This window comes from Mustelus asterias, chromosome 5 (assembly GCF_964213995.1).
Source record: "Mustelus asterias chromosome 5, sMusAst1.hap1.1, whole genome shotgun sequence".
In the NCBI taxonomy this organism is placed as follows: domain Eukaryota; kingdom Metazoa; phylum Chordata; class Chondrichthyes; order Carcharhiniformes; family Triakidae; genus Mustelus; species Mustelus asterias.
In genome coordinates this window covers 30,814,220-30,837,248 of record NC_135805.1, presented here as the reverse complement: position 1 = coordinate 30,837,248, position 23,029 = coordinate 30,814,220, and the positions used below count along the sequence as shown (strand labels likewise).

Sequence of the window (23,029 nt, the reverse complement as noted above, 5' to 3'; positions counted from 1 at the left end):
ATTTCATATCTCGTCTCCCTGAGCAGCCTTGGATAGATTCCATCAGGCCCTGGGGATTTGTCAGTCTTTATATTCTCTAAAAAACTTAACACTTCCTCCCTTGTAATGGAGATTTTCTCTAACGGTTCAACACTCCCCTCCGAGACACTCCCAGTCAACACATCCCTCTCCTTTGTGAATACCAACACAAAGTATTCATTTAGGATCTCCCCAAGTCCATCATAACTCCTCTTTGGAACTCTGTTTCTCAGATATTGACAGATCTGCTGAGCTTCTGTTTTTGTTTCAGATTTCCTATATCTGCAGTATTTTTTAATATAACGGTGTAAGGGATTTTTTTGGGAAAGAGGAAGCCATTTATAAGGCACTTAACATTAATATGGACAGTGCAGCCGTAGAGAGGAAAGCCAAGTCCATCCTAAACAATGTCACATACTGGACAATGGAATCTGGGCAGTGCTATCCAATGAATACCAGGAAAACATACAAATCAATGTGGAAGCATGGGGAAATGAAATCTTTTTAACCCAAATATATTAGCAATATATAAAGGGAGGAAGGGTTTTGGAAGAAAAGAAAAACAAACCAATACTTTTTTGTAGCCAGTATGGTTTATGATGGGAGGTAGAGAAAATAATTATTTTTTAATAGCAATTACCAGGAATGAGTACAAATAAAGTTGCACAAGCAAGTTACTTGACTCTTACTCTAAGTTTTATGAAATGATACAAGTTCAGATTTTGAAGTTTGAATATTTCAGTATGCTTTTCTCATCAGTTGCCTGAAGTATTTATTCAGTAAATGTGTTATGGTACAGTGTTAAAAAAATCTAATGTAGCATTTAGGCTTTAGCAGGAGCGGGACCACACTAAGTATCAGAAACCCAATTCTCAATCTCAGACTACCCAGTAGCAATTCCATTGGAGATCTTCGGACTATGTTTAAAAAAATACAGATTAGGACTAAATCTCCATTCACTGCAGCGGGACCAGAGAATCCCAGAAGCAGGCATGGTTGGAGAATTCCAGCCTCTATCTCAAAAGGGTACTTTTCAGACTAACAAGTTGTCACTATGCATCCCATGAGACCATCCAACAGGTATTTGCTGATTTGAATGGGTCGTTCTGAAACAAAGACAATGATTATCTCAAACTACAACCCCTCCCCCTCCTCATCCCAAGGTTGAATGTCTGCAATTAATAACCCAAGTTGTGGCTAATCAACTTGGGACTGAGAAGACACATGTTGGTCTCCCTATTTTTCTAAAATTCCTTAGATCCTGGAAAGGTCCCAGCTAATTGGAAAATAGTGAATATGACTCTTCTATTTTAGAAAGCAGGAAACGACAGGCAAGTTAGCTTGACCTCTGTCATAAAGAAACTGCTGGAAACTTATTGAGGTTTTGGCAGGGCACCTAGAAAATCTCAGTGTAATTCAGCAGAGTCAATATAGTTTTGTGAGTGAAAGGGAAATCATTTTTGACTAATTTATTGGAGTTCTTTGAGGAAGTAATAAACAGCGTGGTGAAGGAGAATCTGTGGATATACTGTACTAAGATTTGCAGAAGGCATTTATAAAGTTGAAACATCAAAGGTCACTATGCAAAATAAGAGCTCATGGTATTGAGGGTATCATATTAGTCTGGATAGAGGATTGGTTAGCTAAAAGGAAACAGAATCCTGGAGTTTCAACTATTTATAATGTACATCAATGATTTGTGGGCGGCACAGTGGTTAGCACTGCTGCCTCACAGTGGCAGGGACCCAGCTTGGGTCACTGTCTGTGTGGAGCTTGAAGATTCTCCTTGTGTCTGCATGGGTTTCCTCCGGGTGTTCCGGTTTCCTCCCACACTCTAAAGATGTGCGTGTTAGGTGGATTGGCCGTGCTATATTGCCCCTTAGTGTCAGGGGGACTAGTTAGGGTAAATGCTTGGTGTTATGGGGATAGGGCCTGGATGGGATTGTGGTCGATGCAGACTCAATGGGCCGAACAGCCTCCTTCTGCACTGTAGGATTCTATGATAAAGAGACCGAATGTATGGTTGTTTGATTAGAGAAGCGATATATTATTTAAATAGAGGGAAATTGCAGAACACTGCAGTAGTGAGGGATCTGGGTGTCCTGGTACCTATATCACAAAGACCACAGACACGCACCCCCGCCGACTATGGCAAGGTCTGCAAGACATAACAGGCTACAAGATGAAGGCATGTAAAATCGTCGGCTCCAATGTACTCCTCCCTGACGAGCTCAATGCATTCTATGCCCTTTTGAGCAAGAGGTCAGCGAGAGCATGCCCTCCATCCTGGAAGTCCTGGATGAACCTGCATCTGGGGGTCACCCTTGCAGATGTCAGAGCAGCTTTCTCGAAAGTCAACCCACGGAGAGCGACGTGCCCAGATGAGCACTCAGATCCTGCGCAGAACAGCTGGCGGGGGTATTCGCAGACATCCTCAACCTCTCTTTACAGCAATCTGAGGTCCCTATCTGCTTTAAGAAGATGACCATCATCCCGGTACCCAAGGAAAACCAAGCACCATACCTCAATGACTATCGTCCAGTGGCTGTGACATCCATCATTATGAAGTGCTTCGAAAGACTAATCATGGCACGAATTAATTCCAGCCTCCCGGAATACCTGGAACCACTACAGTCTGTCTACCGCCACAACAGGTCCACAGCAGACGCCATCTCCCTGACCCTGCACCCAACCCTGGAACACCTAGATAACAAAGACACCTACGTCAGGCTCCTATTTATTGACTACAGTTCAGCCTTCAACACTATTATTCCCACGAAACTCATCTCCAAACTCCGTGGCCTGGGCGTCAGCTCCTCCCTCTGCGACTGGATCCTGACCTTCCGAACTCACAGACCACAATCAGTAAGAATAGGCAACAACAACACCTCCATGATCATCCTTAACACCGGTGCCCCACAAGGCTGTGTTCTCAGCCCCCACTATACTCCTTGTACACCTATGACTGTGTGGCCGAATTCCCCTCCAAGTCAATTTTCAGGTTTGCTGACAACACCACTGTAGTGATACTGATCTCAAACAATGATGAGACGGAGTACAGGAATGAGATAGAGAATCTGGTGAACTGGTGGGAAGACAATAATCTCTCCCTCAATGTCAACAAAACAAAGGAGATTGTCATCGACTTCAGGAAGCGTAGAGGAGAACATGCCCCTGTCTACATCAACGGGGATGAAGTAGAAAGGGTCGAGAACTTCAGGTTTTTAGGTATCCAGATCACCAACAACCTGTCCTGGTCCCCCCATGCCGACACTGTCGTTCCGAAAGCCCACCAATGCCTCTAATTTCTCAAAGGACTAAGGAAATTTGACATGTCAGCTACGACTCTCTCCAACTTTTACAGATGCATCATAGAAAGCATTCTTTCTGGTTGTATCACAGCTTGGTATGGCTCCTGCTCTGCCCAAGACCGCAAGAAACTACAAAAGATTATGAATGTAGCCCAATCCATCATGCAAACCAGCCTCCCATCCATTGACTCTGTCTACACTTCCCACTGTCTCGGCAAACCAGCCAGCATAATTAAGGACCCTACGCACCCCGGACATTTTCTCTTCCACCTTCTTCCGTCGGGAAAAAGATACAAAAGTCTGAGATCAGGTACCAAGAACAGCTTCTTCCCTGCTGCCGTCAGACTTTTGAATGGACCTGCCTTGCATTAAGTTGATCTTTCTCAACACCCTAGCTATGACTGTAACACTACATTCTGCACTCTTGTTTCCTTCTCTATGAACGATATGCTTTGTCTGTATAGCGTGCAAGAAACAATAATTTTCACTGTATGCTAATACATATGACAAATCAAAATCAAAAAAACTCTGCATCAAGTAAGCAAGTGATTAGGAAAGTATAGAAACATAAAAAAATAAGAGTTGGCCTTACGGCCCTTTGAACATGCTCTGCCATTCATTCTGATCATGACTGATTATCCAATTCAGTAACCTGTTCCTGCTTTCCCCCCATATCCTTTGATCCCTTTATCCCATGAGCTATAGCTTTGTTTCGGCCTTAATTGATTTCTGTGGTACAGAATTCCACAGGCTCACCATTCTCTGGGTGAAGAAATTTCTCCTTATCTCAGTCCTAAATGGTTTACCCCATATCCTTGCTGTGACCCCAGGTTCTGGACTTTTCCACCATCAGGAACATCCTTCTCGCATCTACCCTGAATGGTCCTTTTAGAATTTTATTGGTCCCTATGAGATTCCCCCCTCGTTCTTCTAAACTCCAGTGAATGTAATCCGAATTGACTCAATCTCTCCTCGTACGTCAGTCCTGCCATCCCAAGAATTAGTCTGGTAAACCTTCACTGTATTCCATCTATAGCAAGATGGAATGATGGCATTCATTGCAAGGGGAATGGAATATAAAAATAAGGATGCTTTGCTACAGCTGTACAGGGCATTGTTGAGACCGCATCTGGAGGACTGAGTAAATTATTGGTCGTCTTACAGTCCAAAAGACGTGTTGGTTAGGTGCATTGGCCATGCTAAATTCTCCCTCAGTGGTGCTGGAGTGTGGTGACTAGGGGACTTTCACAGTAATTGCGGTGTTTTCACAGTAATTGCGGTGTTAACGTAAGCCTACTTGTGACATCAATAAATAAATTTTTTTTAAAAGACCATAAATGTGTTAGAAGCAATTCAGAGAAGGTTCACTCAAATGGTAACCTGATATGGGGGTTTATCTTCGGAAAGGTTGGATAGGCAGGGCCTATGTATATTGGAGTTTAAAAGGAGTGGTAGTGATTTATTGAAACACAGATCCTGAGGGGACTTGACAGGGTTGCTACTAAAAGGATGTTTCCCCTTGTGGGAGCAACAAGAACTAGGGAACATGGCTTAAGGATAAGGGGTTTCCCATTTAAGATGATGAGGAAAAAACATTTTCTGAGGATCATGAGTCTTTAGAAATCTCTTCCCCAGAGAACAATTGAATATTTTTAAGGCAGAGGTAGATAGGTTCTTGACCAACAAGGGAGTCAAAGGTTATTGGGGGTAGGTAAAATATGGAGTTGAGGCCACAATCAGATCAGTCTTGATCTAATTGAATGGCACAGCAGTAGAACTTGCTCCTGCTGCTCATTCATTTGTTCATTGGTTTTGTTCTGGCTTCACATTTGAACAATGTTTTAACATTGCTGTGATTTTTGCAACAGGTTTGTTTATTTGGGTCAAAACCAACATAAAGTTGACACATACAGCCAACAAAGTAATGCAAAACAACCAGACAACATGATGACCATTTTGTAAGTATAGAACAATAGCTACTATTATTTTTAGATATTGCCTAAAGCAAACTTTTATGCTGCATTTCTATAAATCTGCAAATGTATCAAACAGGTAGGTTTTGGTAAATAAGGAAAAAGCACATCAAATTAAAGCAGCAGATCCCTCAGTCGGAATTTTAACATCCCGCCCGCTACAAGAATTGGAGTGAGGGGCAGACAATGGAAAGGTCCGTTGACCTTTTTTGGATTTTATGGTTTCGGGGATGAGCAAGGCCGTAAAATCCCACCCTTGTCTCCAGCAATTCTCCTTAAAATGGAGAATACATCCCTGACTCATGCGCCTTTCCTATTCTTTACAGCAATGGGTAGTGACACTGCTGTGAGTATCCTGTCTTCCCTATACTGCAATTGGGAGCCTGATTTATATTTATCACAGATATCGGCATGTAAGTCAACCTTTGGAGCCTGCAAAAATCCCTTCAAAAACTGAGGTCGACTTATACACCCACGTATAAAAGTGACCTGCCACTGAGTGTGGATGGCTGCCATTTTGAAATGTCATCCACATCCTACACACAGAGCATGTTTTAAACTCCCACACATCTTTGCAACACAGCCCCAATCGCCTGTTTCATCCCTTGCACCTAGTTACAAGGTACCTGTAAGTAAAATACGCATTTTTGGGATGAAAAATTGACACTCACTACTAATGCGAGTGTAGCATGTGTTGTTATTACCTAGTTTAAAATAAACTTCATACTTTGAACCCTCTTCCAATTAAATATTTTTACTCCTGATTGCTCCTTGTCCTTTTCTCTGGTTAACTTGTCTATAGTTATCTTATGATGCCATGATCATTGTTCTTTAAATTCGCATACTGACAATTAAGCCACTTGACCCACCTCATTCTCCAAAATCAAATCCAATGCCTCCATCCACATTAGATAGGAAATATACTGACCTAGAAAATTCTCCCGAACACAATTCAAAATTTCTTGCCCTTCTGTCTTTTACAATAGTATCCCAGACTATATTAGGAAAATGAAGATCCCCAATTTAAAACTACTCTATAGTGTTAGCACCTCTCTAATTTCCTTACCAATTTGTTATTCTGCACCTTTCCCACTGACTTGGGGTATATCCATTGCTTCTTGGCTATAACCAAATAAAGACAGCAGCTGCTAGCTTGAGGAGTTAAGTCCTTTTTGTAGCATTCCCTGTGGGTCAGATGGAGCAGACGTGCCTCCTTACCACCTTTGCACAGTGTGTACCATCTACAATTTGCACTGTAGGAACTCACCAAGTCTCCTCAGACAGCATCTTCCAAGCTCAAGGCTTCTACCATGTAAAAGGACAAGGGCAGCAGCTGCATGGGATCACCGTCACCTGGAAGTCCTCCAAGCCACACACCATCCTGACTTGAATTTATATCACCATTTCTTCACTTTCATTGAGTCAACTCCTGGCACTTCCTCCCTAACAGCATTGTGGGTGTACCTACACCGCATGGGCTTCAGTGATTCAAGAAGGCAACTTGCTACCTCATTCTCAAGGGCAATTAGGAATAGGCAATAACTGCAGGCCTAGTCAGTGACACCTACATCCAATAAGTGAATAAAAAAGCCCTCAAATCTTCAGCCTCCTCCTGCTAATTGCAGGCAATCTTTACCCCTGCCATGATCAGTAATCTTTGCCCTCCAACATTGCCCTGATTTGACTGTCAAACCCATCGCTGCCTCCACACCTCATTGATGTTTGATCCATGATCAGGAATGCTGGATGATCTGAGGGTCCCCAGCTGTGACCACCTGCTGCTGCTTTTTCTGCTGGGCAGCAAGTCAGTTTGTGTGTGTGTGTTTGGGGGGGGGGTGTGTGAAATTATGCAGTTCTGCCATTAAATTCGTAAGAACACCTGTGTTTCCAGTTTCTCCTGCACTTCCCTTCCTGTGAATGTTTGGGACAAAGAAATAGTGTGCAATAAGGAGGGAAAGATTTTATTGTAAGTTCAAGAAACTTCGATCAATTAGCTACTATTAACAGGAATAGTTATAGATATATCACAGTATCCAATAGTTTACAGATCTAAAAATTATTGAAGTAATACATCAGTTGCCAAATGTGAAGAGTCAGTTCATAAATTGACTGAATGCAGCAGAAAATAAATTAGTGACTTTGTTGGCAAGATTGGATTGTTTTTGAAACACTTGAGAGTAAAAATTGGATGAGGCTCAGTAACCGATGTGGAGAGCATGATGTGATGCAGTTAGCATGCGAACTTGATAGCAGCTTCCAGTTCCAGTTCTAAATTTGCTGAAGGGTGGTTTCATGCCTTATCAAGAAGCCCAATTTTATGTGAGGCTGGTACTACTTACAACCAACCTGCACTTCTTAAAAGGGAGGTGCATTTGGCTGCAACAGATGCTTTTGAAAGAATCTCTAAGCAAGTAGAAGAATGCAGGAGGACAGAGAGCATTCTCTAAGCTTCTCTAATGTAGTGTAGGTGGGATACACAAGCAGAGATCTTCTCACAAAAGCCAGGACGCCCTCCAGGCACTATTAGGTCAGGTGGGGCAGATAGCTGCTGCTAATGAGCTGATTAGCCCCAAGGATCTGAATGCAGTGCAAAAAAAAATTAATGACCTTAAACAAATGATTAAAATTGGCAAATGGATCTTCAAATGCCTTATCCTTGCAAATGAGTACTCCAGGGCACCTCAGCAGCCAAACCTTTGCTTGTGCACCCCAGTAGTTGTTCTGTGATGTTTCATTCAGTTGTATGGCTCTCATATATACATGCTGGTCATGTGTTGCCTACCAGAGTCAGGAGTGAAGTGCTAAGCCCTTGCCACCCAGCAGCCATCCTTTGATATGGGTGACTCAAATATGGAGGGAAAATCAAATTGACACAGAATATGTGCATCATGACTGCTTCCAGGATAGCAAGCATTGGCTTGCATGATGCAGAGCATGGTTGCATATTGATTAATGTAGCATATCTCAGCACATAGATGTGGTACCCTGGTTGATGGCACCCTGCACCAGGAAGAAACCAGTTATTCCAGTAAAGCTACATGCATGCTCTGTATACTTCCCTCTGGCTCAAGAGATGATGAATTCCCTTCTCCTTGCATAAAGAGCATCAGTCAACTCCTTTATAAGCAGTGGATAGCAAAATGGGACTTGTCACCTGTTCTAGCCTGGAAGGGTCCTAGCACAAAAAAATTAAGATCCTATTCACCTTCATGGTCATTGGTAGTGCTGTCCTTGCCTTGCTTTGAGGTTTCAAGTATACTTGCAAGAGGTGGTAAATTTCTGTAGCACCACCTTCATAAAACGAATTATCCAAAAATTGCTGCCAGCTTCGGTTAAGGTAAGAGAAATGTTCCCAGATGGCTGTGGGTCAATAAGTCCTCTTGTTGAGAGCCTTCCTCCCCCCACCACTTGCTTCTCTTCCGGAGCAGTTTGTCCTCTTCTGTGCTGCCTCTGCCTCTGGTTCAATCTCCTCTTTTGCAAACCACTTATTCCTTTTGAAGAAACCACAAGAATGTCAATCAGGCTGAGAATCTTTGTAAACATTGCAGTTAGGATCAATGGAGGCACTTGAGATGCATCCAAGTGTGAAGGGAAAGGTCAATAAATACAGCTGTAAATGGAGGTTTTTCACGGCGCTGAACGTTGAAATGAATAGACCAATACTTTCCGGTGAATAGCAAGGGTTTCAAAGGTTTCGGCTTGCTAGGAAGCCTCAAAAACTTTAATTCAAAGCTGTGTACATACATTGGGACTGAGTGCAAAACTTTGCAGAATGGAACCACCTCCCATCCCCAGGTGAAAGTGACAGCTCCTCTCTCTCAACTTCAAAAGGATCTGCACACACCTGCTGCTTCTGACAGAAAAAAGGGAAATCTCTGCTGCAGAATGCAGGTTTGACCTGTTATTTTTGTTTGTCAGGGGAGGGTGCCCCTCTTTGGTGAGGGGTTGGTGGTGCTCCCCTCTGCTGCTTTAGTGATTTAAGAGCCTGCCAGGTGACCAGGGGCATCATTAAAATGACCTGGCCACATCAAAATTTTCACAGCCGACAGGCAGGGATGTAGATGTTGAAGTCAGGGCTGTCTGCGATCAGCATGCCAGAAATGATCTTCAGGTCTGCCGGGGCTAGAAGGGGCAGTTCATCCCAGTGGAGAGTAGCGAGGTCAGCTCCTTGCCCCATCCCACCCAACTCCCAGGACGCTGGAGACACCCTTCCTCTGCAGCCTGACAGCAGCAGAGGGGCAAATGGCCACAAGACCTACCTCATTGAACCCCTCTTCAGAGCCCAAGGTACCAGGGAGCAGTGCACCGTTGCTGCTGCCAAGGTCAGTGGCCTGAATGGGGGAAGAGAATCAGAGGCGGGGGGGGGGCGTCTGAGGGGCAAGGGGGCTGTGGAGCGTCTGAGGGGGAGGGGGCTGTGAGGGGCATCTGAGGGAGGGATGGGCTTACTGGGGGTGCTAAGTGAAAGGGTCTGAGAGGGAAGAACATAGAACATAGAAAGCCACAGCACAAACAGGCCCTTCGGCCCACAAGTTGCGCCGATCACATCCCCACCTCTAGGCCTATCTATAGCCCTCAATCCCATTAAATCCCATGTACTCATCCAGAAGTCTCTTAAAAGACCCCAACGAGTTTGCCTCCACCACCACCGACGTCAGCCGATTCCACTCACCCACCACCCTCTGAGTGAAAAACTTACCCCTGACATCTCCTCTGTACCTACCCCCCAGCACCTTAAACCTGTGTCCTCTCGTAGCAACCATTTCAGCCCTTGGAAATAGCCTCTGAGAGTCTACCCTATCCAGAACTCTCAACATCTTGTAAACCTCTATCAGGTCACCTCTCATCCTTCGTCTCTCCAGGGAGAAGAGACCAAGCTCCCTCAACCTATCCTCATAAGGCATGCCCCCCAATCCAGGCAACATCCTTGTAAATCTCCTCTGCACCCTTTCAATGGCTTCAACATCTTTCCTGTAATGAGGTGACCAGAACTGCGCGCAGTACTCCAAGTGGGGTCTAACCAGGGTCCTATAAAGCTGCAGCATTATCTCCCGACTCCTAAACTCAATCCCTCGATTAATGAAGGCCAGTACGCCGTACGCCTTCTTGACCGCATCCTCCACCTGCGAGGCCGATTTAAGAGTCCTATGGACCCGGACCCCAAGGTCCTTCTGATCCTCTACACTGCTAAGAATGGTACCCTTCATATTATACTGCTGCTTCATCCCATTGGATCTGCCAAAATGGATCACCACACACTTATCCGGGTTGAAGTCCATCTGTCACTTCTCCGCCCAGTCTTGCATTCTATCTATGTCTCGCTGCAACTTCTGACATCCCTCCAAACTATCCACAACACCACCTACCTTGGTGTCGTCAGCAAACTTACCAACCCATCCCTCCACTTCCTCATCCAGGTCATTTATGAAAATGACAAACAGCAAGGGTCCCAGAACAGATCCCTGGGGCACTCCACTGGTCACTGACCTCCATGCAGAGAAAGACCCCTCCACAGCCACTCTCTGCCTTCTGCAGGCAAGCCAGTTCTGGATCCACAAGGCAACAGCCCCTTGGATCCCATGCCCTCTCACTTTCTCAAGAGGTCTTGCATGGGGGACCTTATCGAACGCCTTGCTGAAGTCCATATAGACCACATCCACCGCTCTTCCTTCGCAATCTCCTCCCTCGCCTCCCACAGTAACCTGGGGTACATCCCATCCGGTCCCGGCGACTTACCAACCTTGATGCCATTCAATAGTTCCAACACATCCTCTTTCTTTATGTCCACATGCTCGATCCTTTCTGTCCACCGCAAACCAGCAGTACAACCACCCAGATCCCTTTCCACCGTGAATACCGAGGTAAAGTATTCATTAAGCAGCTCCGCCATTTCTAACGGTTCCGCACAAACTTTTCCCCCTTCACCTTTTAAGGGTCCTATGCCTTCACATCTCATCCTTTTACTCTTGACATATTTGTAGAAAGCCTTGGGATTCTCCTTAATCTTACCCGCCAAGGCCTTCTCATGACCCCTTCTCGCTCTCCTAATTTCCTTCTTAAGCTCCTTCCTACATCCCGTATACTCCTCTAAATCCTTAACACCTCCTAGCTCTCTGAACCTTCTGTACGCCTCTCTTTTCTTATTCACCAGGTTCATCACAACCTTCGTGCACCACGGTTCCCGTACCCTACCAACACCCCCCTGTCTCATCGGAACGTTGTCATGCAGAGCTCCAGACAAACATTCCTTGAAAATCCTCCACTTTCCTTCGGTACTTTTCCCCAAGAATGCCCCAAGAGGTGCTAAGTGGTGGGCCTGAGGGGGAAGGGTGCTAAGTGGGCATGTCACGTCAGGTCACCCTTATGACTGAGTGGTGTGGAGACGGTTTGACCTGTTATTTTTGTTTGTGGGGGGAGGATGTCCCTCTTTGGTAAGGGGTTGGTGGTGCTCCCCTTGTCAGTGAGAGGGGGGGCACCATTTCATTTTCTGGAGGGGGGCATCTGTCGCTGAGTGCCCCCAATCTCAGAACAGTAGGGCTGGCTGTGGGTTGACCTCATTAACATCTTTCAGATGGGAGAATCCCACTTGACCGACATTCCCAGCGCCTGCAAGAAACACACTCGTTTTCTTACCAGTTTGGGCACTGAGGCTGAAAGCGGGAGAATTTCACCCAATGTATCTAGAATTACTTAACATTCATCACGTTGCACAATATTTCTTTACTCAATTATAGAAGAGATATATATAGTAGCCTCCTTAAAACAAGAGAAACCAGGCACGTGCTTTATCTGCACAAACATATGCCATTGCCAAAGTGAAGATCATTGATGAGCAGTAATCACTGAAATTTAGCTATCTTTTCTGAAAATAGATTTAGCCTGTTCTTGATTTAAGATTTTCCAGCTTTGCTCGCCCCGAAACCGGAAAATCCAATTCCCGTGGCGGGCGGAATGGGAAAATTCGTCCCTTTGTCTCTCTAGCTCTTGTGCTGTTGCTAAAGCAACTGAAGCACTCCATGAAACCTGCCTAACACTTAAGCAAAAAAAAAGACTTTTATACTGTTGTCATGGAAATATTGCTACTCTTGCTATGCATTGACACACCAAATATTCAGTTATAGAATACTTGTTGAATTGTTTCCATTAACTAAAACACTGTAACTGTGACTATTAATATTTAAAATGTCTTAATTTTAATATTAATATTTAAAATGTCTTAACTATTAATATTTAAAATGTCTTAATTTTAACATCATATTTTACTGATGTATAGTCTAGAGCAAACTTTCAGTACAAAGATATGTTTAAATTTAATGTTTCCCCGAACACACATCCAGAGGGCATGGTGATGGGTCAATTACACTTGTGAAATGTTAGTTATAAAGTCACAATTTTTTGAAATTTATTTATTAGATATGGGCAACACTGACGAGGCAATGTTTGTTGCATTAAATTGTTAAGAATCAAATATATGGTATACAACTAGAGTTGAATGGAGGCCATATGAGGTAGATTCCCTTTCCTTAGAGGAATTGGTAAACTCGTGGACTTTCACAACAATCTGTTCGAACTCAGCCATTTACTAGTGCATGCCTGCAGATTAAACATAAAGATTTATTAAAGTTGACTTCACAATTTGTACGACTAGATTTGAACACATGGGAGTAGAATTTGCACTCATTTTACAGACGTAAAATGGATATAATAGGGACCAAAAGCATATGAAATTCGTCCAGCCAAATATTGGAGATGGCTATCCTGCTGCAGAGGATTATTTAACCTTGCTACGAGAAACAGTAATGTATTTCTCCACTTCAAAATATTATAAACACCTTTTTGAAAGTACTTTCTGGCATCATCTAGGGTCTGAAATTTCACAAAGCTTGATTCATGAGAAGGGCGGATATAATTATTAGTCTTTAGACATCATTTCTAGTTCAGCTGTATTTCCATGCATGGACTATTTGCAGTGCTCATAGTGAAAATCAGAAAGTATGATCATTTACTTAGTGAGATTTAATATTTACAAAGGTGTAGCAGATATTTGCCTTGATGAATCCCAGTCAAGAAATCTCAGTCAAGAATCTCATTTGAGAGCCAAAGGAACATAAACTGTAGGTGCCAAAGTGTGTGCAACTCATTTTTCAATTACGTTTATAAATTAGAATTTAAAATGAAAAAGGTGTCAAATTTCAACTACTGTTTAAAGCTTAGTTGATTCCAAGTGCCACCTTATCCCACAGCATGACTTTAATGTTTGCTTATCATGTTTTAAGCAAAATTATTTTTACAAATTAGGAACAGAGCCTGCTCTGCCATCCATGGCTGATCTGATTGAAACCTCCCGCCTACCACTAACAACCTTTCACCCCTATGTTTATCACAAATCCATCTACCTCTGTCATAAAAAACATTCAAAGGCTCTGCTTCTACTGTTTTTTGACAACAATAAGCTGAATTTGTATAACCAGTAAGCTGTTTTGGTTGGTTATTCTTCTGGTTTTAGATCACTTTGACTCAGATAAAGCATGCATAATACCGAATATGGGCACTGGAGGAAAAAGGAAGTGTTGCATTCTCCAACAATAAGAGTGCTTCACATAATTAATTTAATAAATACAGTGACTGCTATGTAAACACAAAATGGGAGCCATTTTACAAACCATCTCATCCCGCAGACCACAATCCAGAAATAATCAGTTAACCTTTATTTGGTAGCTGAAAGATAAATTTTGCCACGGTAATTCCTGTTTTTATTAAGTGCCATCTGCGCAAATGTTATTTAATTCTATAATGTGCAGGGCATAACCCTTCCACCTCCATTATGCATTATTCTCTCAGTTATCGAAGAAGAATGACAGGTCTGATTATCTGAAATACCAGAGTGGTGTTTAGAAAATAGGAGCAGAAGTAGGCCCTTTGAGCCTGCTCCATCATTCATTATGATCATGGCTGATCATCCAACTCAATAGTCTGACCCTGCCTTCCCCCATATCCTTGGATCTTTGCCCCAAGAGCTGTATCTAATTCCTTCTTGAACACCTTCTTGGCCTCAACTTCTTTTTGTGATAGCGAATTCCACAGGCTTGCCACTCTCTGGATGAAGAAATTTCTCCTCATCTTGGCCCCTAAAGGGTTTTCCTGTATCCTTAGATTATGACCCCTGGTTCTGGACTCCCCCACCATCAAGAATATCCTTCCTGCATCTATCCTGTCTAGTTGTTAGAATTTTATAGGTTTCTGAGACTCTTTCCATTCCTCCCCTCCCCTCCCCCCTCCTCCCCATTCCTCTGGACTCCAGTGAATATAATCCGAACCGATTCAATCTCTTCTGATTCATCAGTCCCGCCATCCCAGGAATCAGTCTGGTAAATCTTTGCTGCACTTCCTCTACAGCAAGAACACTTTTCCTCTGATAAGAAGCCCAAAACTGCACACAGTATTCCAAGTGTGACCTCACCAAGGCCCTGAGTAATTGCAGCAAGACATCCCTGCTCCTGTGTTCAAATCCTCTCGCTATGAAGACCAACATACCATTTGTCACCTTTACCGCCTGCTGCACCTGCATGCTTACATTCAGCAACTGGTGTATGAGGATACCCATATCTCTCTGCATATTCCCCCTCTCAATTTATAGTCATTCAGATAATCTGCCTTCCTGTTCTTGCCGCCTAAGTGGATAGCCTCACATTTATCAACATTATACTGCATCTACCATGCATTTGCCCACTCAGCTTGTCCAAAATACAGTGAAGTATCTGCATCTTCCTCACAGCTCACGCTCACACCCAGTTTTGTGTCATCATGCAAATTTGGAGATATATTTAGTTCCCTCACCTAAATCATTAATATATATTGTGAATAACTTGGGGGGGGCGGGGGGGGGTCCATAGCACTGACCCTTCTGGTACCCCACTAGCCATTACCTGCCATTCAGAAAAGTACCTGTTTATTCCTGCACTTTATTTCCTGTCTGCCAACCAGTTTTCTATCCATCTCAAACCAAACCCAATCCATGAGCTTTAATTTTACACACTAATCACTTATGTGAGACTTTGTCAAAAGCCATCTGAAAATCCAAATAAACCATAACCACTGGCTCCCCTACCTCAACTACTAGTTACATCCTTGAAGAATTTCAGTACATTTGTCAAGCATGATTTCACTTTTGTAAATCCATGCTGACTCTGTCCCATTCTGCCACCTGTTATCCAAGTGCCCTGTTATAGAATCTTTGATAATAGACTAGAATTTTCCCCACTATTGACGTCAGGTTAACGGGTGTATAATTCCCAATTTTCTCTCTCTCTCTCTTTTTAAATAGTGAGGTTACATTAGCTACCTTCAGATCTGTTTCAGAGTCTATAGAATCTTGGAAGATAACCACCAGTGCATCCACTATATCTAGGGCCACTTCCTCAAGTACTCTGGGATATAGATTCTCAGGCCCTGGGGATTTAGCAGCCTTCAATCTCATCAATTTCCCCAACACCATTTCTTTACTAATCCTGATTTCCTTCCTCTATTTGTCTTCAATCTTTCTCTTTTCATGTATCCATAGAAACTTTTACAATCAGTTTTTATGTTCCCCGCAAGCTTACTCTCATACTCTATTTTCCTCTTAATCAATCCCTTTGCTGAATTCTAAACTGCTCTCAATCCTCAGATCCGTTTTTCTGGACAATATCTATGCCTCTTCCTTGGATCTAATATTATCTCTAATTTCCTTTGTAAGCCATGTTTTAGCCACCTTTCTTGTTTTACTTTTGCACCAGACAGGAATGAACAATTGTTGCTTTGAAAACTCATGCTTCATACAATCACCATTTCCTTTATTAAGATTCAGGATCCTGGTCTTAAAATCAGCTATATCACCCTATCTTGATGAAGAATTCTATCATATTATGGTCATTCATCCCTAAGGGGTCACGCACAATTAGATTGCCAATTATTCCTTTCTCATTACACAGTATACAGTCTAGGATGGTCTGTTCTCTAATTGGTTCCTCAACTTATTGTTCCAGAAAACCATCTCATATACACTCCAGGAATTCCTCCTCTACTATATTGTGATTTATTTGATTTGCCCAATCTATGTACTGATTAAAGTCACCCATAATTACAGATGTTCCTTTATTGCATGTGTCTCTAATTTACTGTTTAATGCCATTCCCAAGATCACCATTATAATCTATACACCCCCTAACGTTTTTGGCCCCTTAGTGTTTCTCAGCTCTACCCATACACATTCCACATCGTCAGAGTATTATCTTTCATCATTACTACCATCAATGTAACTTCATCTCCCTTTCCTTTTTGTCTGTCCTTCTTAAACACTGAATACCCCTGGATGTTCAGTTCCCATCCCTTGTCACCCTGCAGCCATGTCTCTATAATCCTGACTATATCATGCCTGTTTATATCTATTTATGCAATTAATTCATCCACTTTATCACGAATGCTCTGCACATTAGGGCATAAAACCTAAGGCATGTCTTTTTAACATTCCTTGTACCGTTCCCATTATTTTTCACTATGGCCCTGCTTGATTCTGGCCCTTGATTTCTCTGTCTATCACTTCTTATTTTTCTTATTGCCTTTAGTTCCCCCTGCCATATTAGTTTAAACCCTCCCCAACTCTAGCAAATATTCCGCCAAGGATATGAGTCCTGGTCCTGCCTAGCTATAACCTGTCCAGTTTGTACTGGCCCCATCTCCCCCAGAGCTGATCTCGATGTCCAAGAATCAGAAACCCTCCCCCTCGCATCTCTTCAGCCATGTATTCATCCAATATAGAAATCCTACAGTGCAGAAGGCAGCCATTCAGCCCATCGAGTCTGCACCAACTCTCCGAAACAGCATCATACCCAGGCCCCTTCCCCCACCCTATTCCTGGAACCACACACACTTACCATGGTTAATCCACATAACCTACACATCTTTAGACATTAAAAGGCAGTGTAGCATGGCTAATCCACCCGTCTGCATGTCATTAGACTGTGGGAGGAAACCAGAGCACTTGGAAGAAACCCATGCAGACACAGGGAGAACATGCAGACTCCACACAGATCGTCACTGAAGGCCGGAATTGAACCCAGGTCCCTGATGTGGGGCAGCAGTGCTAACCACTGTGTCACCGTGCACTCACCTACAATTTCTACTGAATATCATGTGTCACTGGTAATAATCCTGAGATCACTACCTTTTGAGGTCTTACTTTTCTACTTACTTCCTGACTCCCTGTATTCTGCTTTTAGGACTTCATCCCTTCTTTTGCCTATGTAAGTTTGTACCAAGACCACTGGTTGTTCACCTCCCGCTTCAGAATGTCCTGTAACCACTGAGACATCCTTGAAGCTAGCAGTTGTGAAAATCCCCTCGAGTGCCTGTTCGGGTACACTGAGGGAGAATTTAGCATGGCCAATCCACCTGATTAGCACATCTTTCGGACTATGGGAGGAAACCGGAGCACTCGGAGGAAACCCACGCAGACACGGAGAGCGTGCAGACAGTGACCCAAGCCAGGAATTGAACCCGAGCCCCTTGCGCTGTGAGGCAGCAGTGCTAACCACTGTGCCACAGTGCTGTTATATTTGTAGAATATGCTACTATCTGATAAAACAAAATGTTAAAAGTTCCACAGCAACACTGGATAAATTAAGATTTTAAAGGCTAATTACTTATTTATTAGTTAATGGCTAACAGACATTCCTAATGCTGTAATTCACTGTTTAACTGCATTTGACCTTCCAATTTAATAATGCTAAACGATGGGAGGAATCATTACTTTTCCAAAAAGTACCCAAGTGTCGTTTTGGGCAAGAAAACTTGAGATTCAAAATGGACATGCAGGCGCAAATCAGATCGCAAGTTTCACACACTTAGTCATTTTTTGGGAGAGTGGTGAGTTATGCACCTGTCCTGAGAGGGGCAGGCCCCAAACACGCCGGTATACCCGCCTTCACAGAGTTCGCACGCTGTTTCTAAAGGCCGCCCTGATCTCAAGTTGAAATGGAGCACCCCCCTCCTTGCCCCCACGGACATTGGGAGCCTTCTGCCCCCCCACCCCCCCCATTGAAGAGATGTTTACCACCGCTGTCCCAGAATCAGCCTATTTCCTTCTGCTCTTCCAGCAATGCCATGATTTTTCACCTTAGCTATCTTACATTCATAGTTTCTTCACTATCGGTGAACTATTCTCCTTTTGAAAAATCTGAACTGTTAGAGCCCTCCCTGTTCTGGCCTGAAATTTGACCCCTCAGCTTGGTGTCTTTTTTCCAAATGTCTTTGATTTCTGTGATGGCTTAAGCCACAGGCTGACATTGTAGAAGTTTGATATCATAGCTTGGATTTTATTTGTTTCTGGTGGTGACTGTGGCTTTGAAGCTACAGTCAGTGCAGACAATGACTTGCAAATGATAGATTTAATCACGGAGCTCTGCATTAGTTGGAGATCTGAATATTTTGTCTCCCAAGACTCATAAATCTCTTTTGGCTGTATTTGTAACCATTTTAACATCATTCATGATTACACGTATTCCTCAGTTCTTTCAACATGCGGAATTTTATATTTGTATTAACTATGTTAGCAATTTAAGCTGTAACTCTGATTTCAATTCCCTGCCTCATTTGAGATTACCATAAATTTGACACTAAACTTATTCCTCAACCCCAACATATATCCCCTGAATATTTTTTATTTTCCATCCTTCCATCATTTTTTTGTTTATTTGCAGCATTTTCCCTGAAATCCTAATGTTTTAGGTTGAACTAACAATGTCCCACACGGAACATGATGAAATGCCTCTTTCAAAAAAACTTTTCCTCCAACAATGCAGTGCTGCCTTAATACTTAACAGACATTCTGGTTTAAATTACCTTTCCAAATCCTGGAATGTGGCTTGAACTCACCAGCTTCCTGAGTTGAGGATGTCACCGCTGAGACAAGCTGCTGCTGACCGTGTTTTTATTTATTTTCCAGGGGACCAGTCTCTCTGTTTCTTCAAGACAGTATTTATGAGATGCATCTGATTGGCCTGGACAAAAGGTCTACAGAAATCTTTGATTCCCATATCCAGACTGGCAAAGGCATTATACAATCTTTGTGCAAGGATGACATGATGGTCTACAGAGAATACATTAAAAACAGATACATGTGAAGATTCTCCTCCTGCAGTCCCAGACATAGCAACTTACTGAGCTTAGAGTTCATTTCAACAGAGGTGACTTCCACGTGTATTTGTCATATTTACAGGATGAGACTAATTTGGTGTGTAATTATCTTTTCTGCAAACCATTCATGCAATTGAATTTATGTCTTAAGTACTGTACGTATTATGCCAAGATGACAAAAATGATGGGCTTAAGTGTAACAGTCAATGATGGACATCACTTCAGGATGTGCTCATGGTATTCTCATGTCTTGCATTAGTTTTGCTTTGGAGATTGAATGCAGAGTTATAATTAATATATTTTAAAACACTGCTCATATTGATGATGCTTAACTTTCACCTGTCCTCACATTAAAGAAAACTACTTCAAACTTAGATGTTTTGTTTATCCTAGTTTATTTTTATTCCACATATGTTTTATTTTCTAGGACAGTAAAATCACCTTTTTTTCGTTTTCAAATGTATTATGACGTTATCAATCCGTATAAGCAACTCTTGAAAACGGACTTGTTATATATATGTTATTGTGATGTTGTAGGATTCAAGAATTTGCATTTTACACCTTTGCAGTACTAAATTGTTACCATAAAATGTTTCTTATTTTAATTTATTGCCTCTTTGCAAATAGTAAAACCTCTTGATTCTTTCTGAACATAGATGGCAATAAGGTGTCAGTCTGGATGATGTCCGATATTAAGTATTCGATTCATAGAAACCAGAAGCAAGAGGAGGCCATTTGGCCTTTTGAACCTGCTCCACCATTCATTTTGATCATGGCTGATCATCGCATTCAATATTATGATCCCCCCCCCCGCCCCCCAACTTCCCCCATAGTCCCAAGAGCTATATCTAATTTTTTTCTTGAAATCACAACATTTTAGGCTCAACTACTTTTTGTGGTAGTGAATTCCACATATTCGCCATCCTCTGGATGAAGAAATTGCTCCTCACCTCAGTCCTAAAAGGTTTATCCCTTATCCTCAAACTATGACACCTGGTTCAGGACTCTCCCACCATTGGGAACATTCTTTCTGAATCCACCCTGTCTAATCCTGTTGAATTTTATAAGTTTCTATGAGATCCCCTCTCACTCTTCTTAACTCTAGTGAATATAATTCTAACCAATTTAGTCTCTCCTCTTAGGACAGACCTGCCATCTCAGGAATCAGCCTGGTAAACCTTCATTGTACTCTCGCTATAGCAAGGACATCCTTCCTCAGTTAAGGACACTAAAACTGCACACAATACTCCAGGTGTGGCCTCACCAACTCATTATACAAATGCAGCAAAGCATCGCTATCCCTATACTCAAATCTTCTCACTATGAAGGCCAACATACCATTTGCCATCTTTACTGCCTGCTGTACCTGCTTTCAGCGACTGATGCATGAGGACCAAGGTCTCGCTGAGTATCCACCCCTCAATTTACACGCATTCAAGTAATAATCTGTCTTCCTATTATTGCTACCAAAATCGATAACCTCACATTCATCCACATTATACTGCATCTGCTATGCATCCGGCCACACACATTGAGCTGACCCCAAATCCCACTGAAGCATCTCCATCCTCCTCACAGCTCACCCTCCCGCCCAACTTTGTATCATCTGCAAATTTGGAGATAATACATTCAGTTCCCTCTTCCAAATCATTAATATATAATGTGAACAGTTGGGGTCCTAGCACAGATCCCTGTGGACTCATTTATGACAACTCTTTGCTTCCTATCTGCTAACCAGCTTTCTATCCATCTCAATGCATTACCTGCAATCCCATGTGCTTTAACTTTACGTAATAGTCTGTCATGTGAGACCTTGTCGAAAGCCTTCTGAAAATCTAAATAAATCACGTGCACTGGTTCTCCTCAGTCAACTCTACCAGTTACATCTTCAAAGAATTCCAATTGATTTGTCAAGCATAGAATCATAGAAACCCTACAGTACAGAAAGAGGCCATTCAGCCCATCGAGTCTGCACCGACCACAATCCCACCAGGCCCTACCCCCAGCATGATTTCTGTTTTGTAAATCCATGCTGACTTTGTCTGATTATACCACTGCCTTCCAAATGCTGAGTTATGAAATCCTTGATAATGTACTCTAGCAATCTCCCCAGTACTGATGTTAGGCTCACTGGTGTATCGTTCCCTGTTTTCCCTCTACCTCTCTTTTTGAATAGCAGGCTTACATTAACTACTCTCCAATCTGTAGGAACCAGTACAGGGTCCAAAGAATTTTAGAAAATAACCACCAATGAATCTACTATTTCCAGGGCCACTTCCTTAAATACTTTGGGATGAAGATTATCAGGTCCTGGAAATTTATCCACTTTCAATCCCACCAATTTCCCCCAAAACATGGGTGCTATTCTCCCATCGTGACCTGCAACTTTTCTTGCGGGTCGGGCTGGGAGAAGCGCATCGTTGGCCTTGTTCTGGGATTTGTGCATGCGCCGGGAATGCATGCGCATCTCCCAGAGCCGGAGAACAGTCGGAGACCAGATCACGCTGGAGACCTGCAGGAAGACAGGTAAGTAATTTGAATCTTTTTTTAATGTAGTTTAAATAGGCTTTCAATGTTATTATTGGGAACTTGCCGGTCCCGATTGAATCTCCTACTCCACCAGGAACACTTCATTCCGGCGGGATTTAGAGTAGCTCCCCACATTCGGGGAACTAGTGGGAGACCCTGCTGGAATGAAGGGGGGGCAGTCAGGGCCCCCCAGGGGGTTGGGTGGTGGGGTGGGGTGCCCCCTGGGCATGAACACCCTGGCAGTGCCAGTCTATGCCCCTGGCACTGCCCAAGGGGTAAAGTGTCCATGCCCAGGGGGTATCCTTGGCACTGCCCATCAGGCATCGGGTAGGGCCTAGGGGTGATTGGTGGGGGTGGGTGGGTCCTGCTGCCACTCTGCATGGGGATTGGTCTGGGCTGGAGGGAGGGCAGTGATTGGGGTGGGCTAGAGGAGTCTGACCCCGGAGGGGGGGTCTGTTGGGATGGGGGGTATTGCCACTGCTGGAGGGGGGTGGGCTGGACATTGGGGTGCTCCGAGGCAGGGGGGTCAGGCTGGCCCGGGAATTGTGGGGGCTGCGACTGAGCTGGGGAGGGGGGGCTGGAGGGGCAGCACTGCGGGGGTCCTGGGCTGGCCAGCAAACGGGTCGTTTGACAGATCGGGTCCACTGCGCATGCGCAGAGTTCCAGAACTCTCAGAATCTGTCGTGAATAGCCCCCCCCCCCCCCCCCCCGACCGGGTTTTAATGAGATTCATGATTGGGACCTCTGCAGTGCACAGAGTGCAGAGATTCAGGTCTGAATCTGCACTGAAAAACAGTCGTGATCTAGAACAGTTTTCCCACAATTCAGCACTTTTGGGAGAATCACTCCCCCATTTCTCTACTAACATTGATTTCTTTCAGCTCCTCATTAAAACTTGTTTCTCTCAGAACATCTGGTACGTTATTCATGTCTTCCTTTGTGATTCTGGTAGAAAATGTATATTTTTATAATTGGATATTGTTGCAGCCTAAAAATCATTCTTTAAAAATCCTTTGCTTAAACCTGGTT

At 43.3% G+C, this 23,029-nt stretch overlaps 1 protein-coding gene across 1 annotated transcript in view; it reads left to right on the top strand.

The window, feature by feature from the left end:
* fig4a (FIG4 phosphoinositide 5-phosphatase a) overlaps positions 1-20,132 on the top strand; it is a 128,636-nt gene extending 108,504 nt beyond the window's left edge. The window contains exons 23-24 of the mRNA XM_078213533.1: positions 5,198-5,287; positions 19,281-20,132. Of these exons, the coding sequence (XP_078069659.1) occupies positions 5,198-5,287; positions 19,281-19,458 (268 nt within the window). The 3' untranslated portion in view covers positions 19,459-20,132. The remainder of the gene's footprint in view (positions 1-5,197; positions 5,288-19,280) is intronic.
* The last annotated feature ends 2,897 nt before the right edge of the window (positions 20,133-23,029 follow it).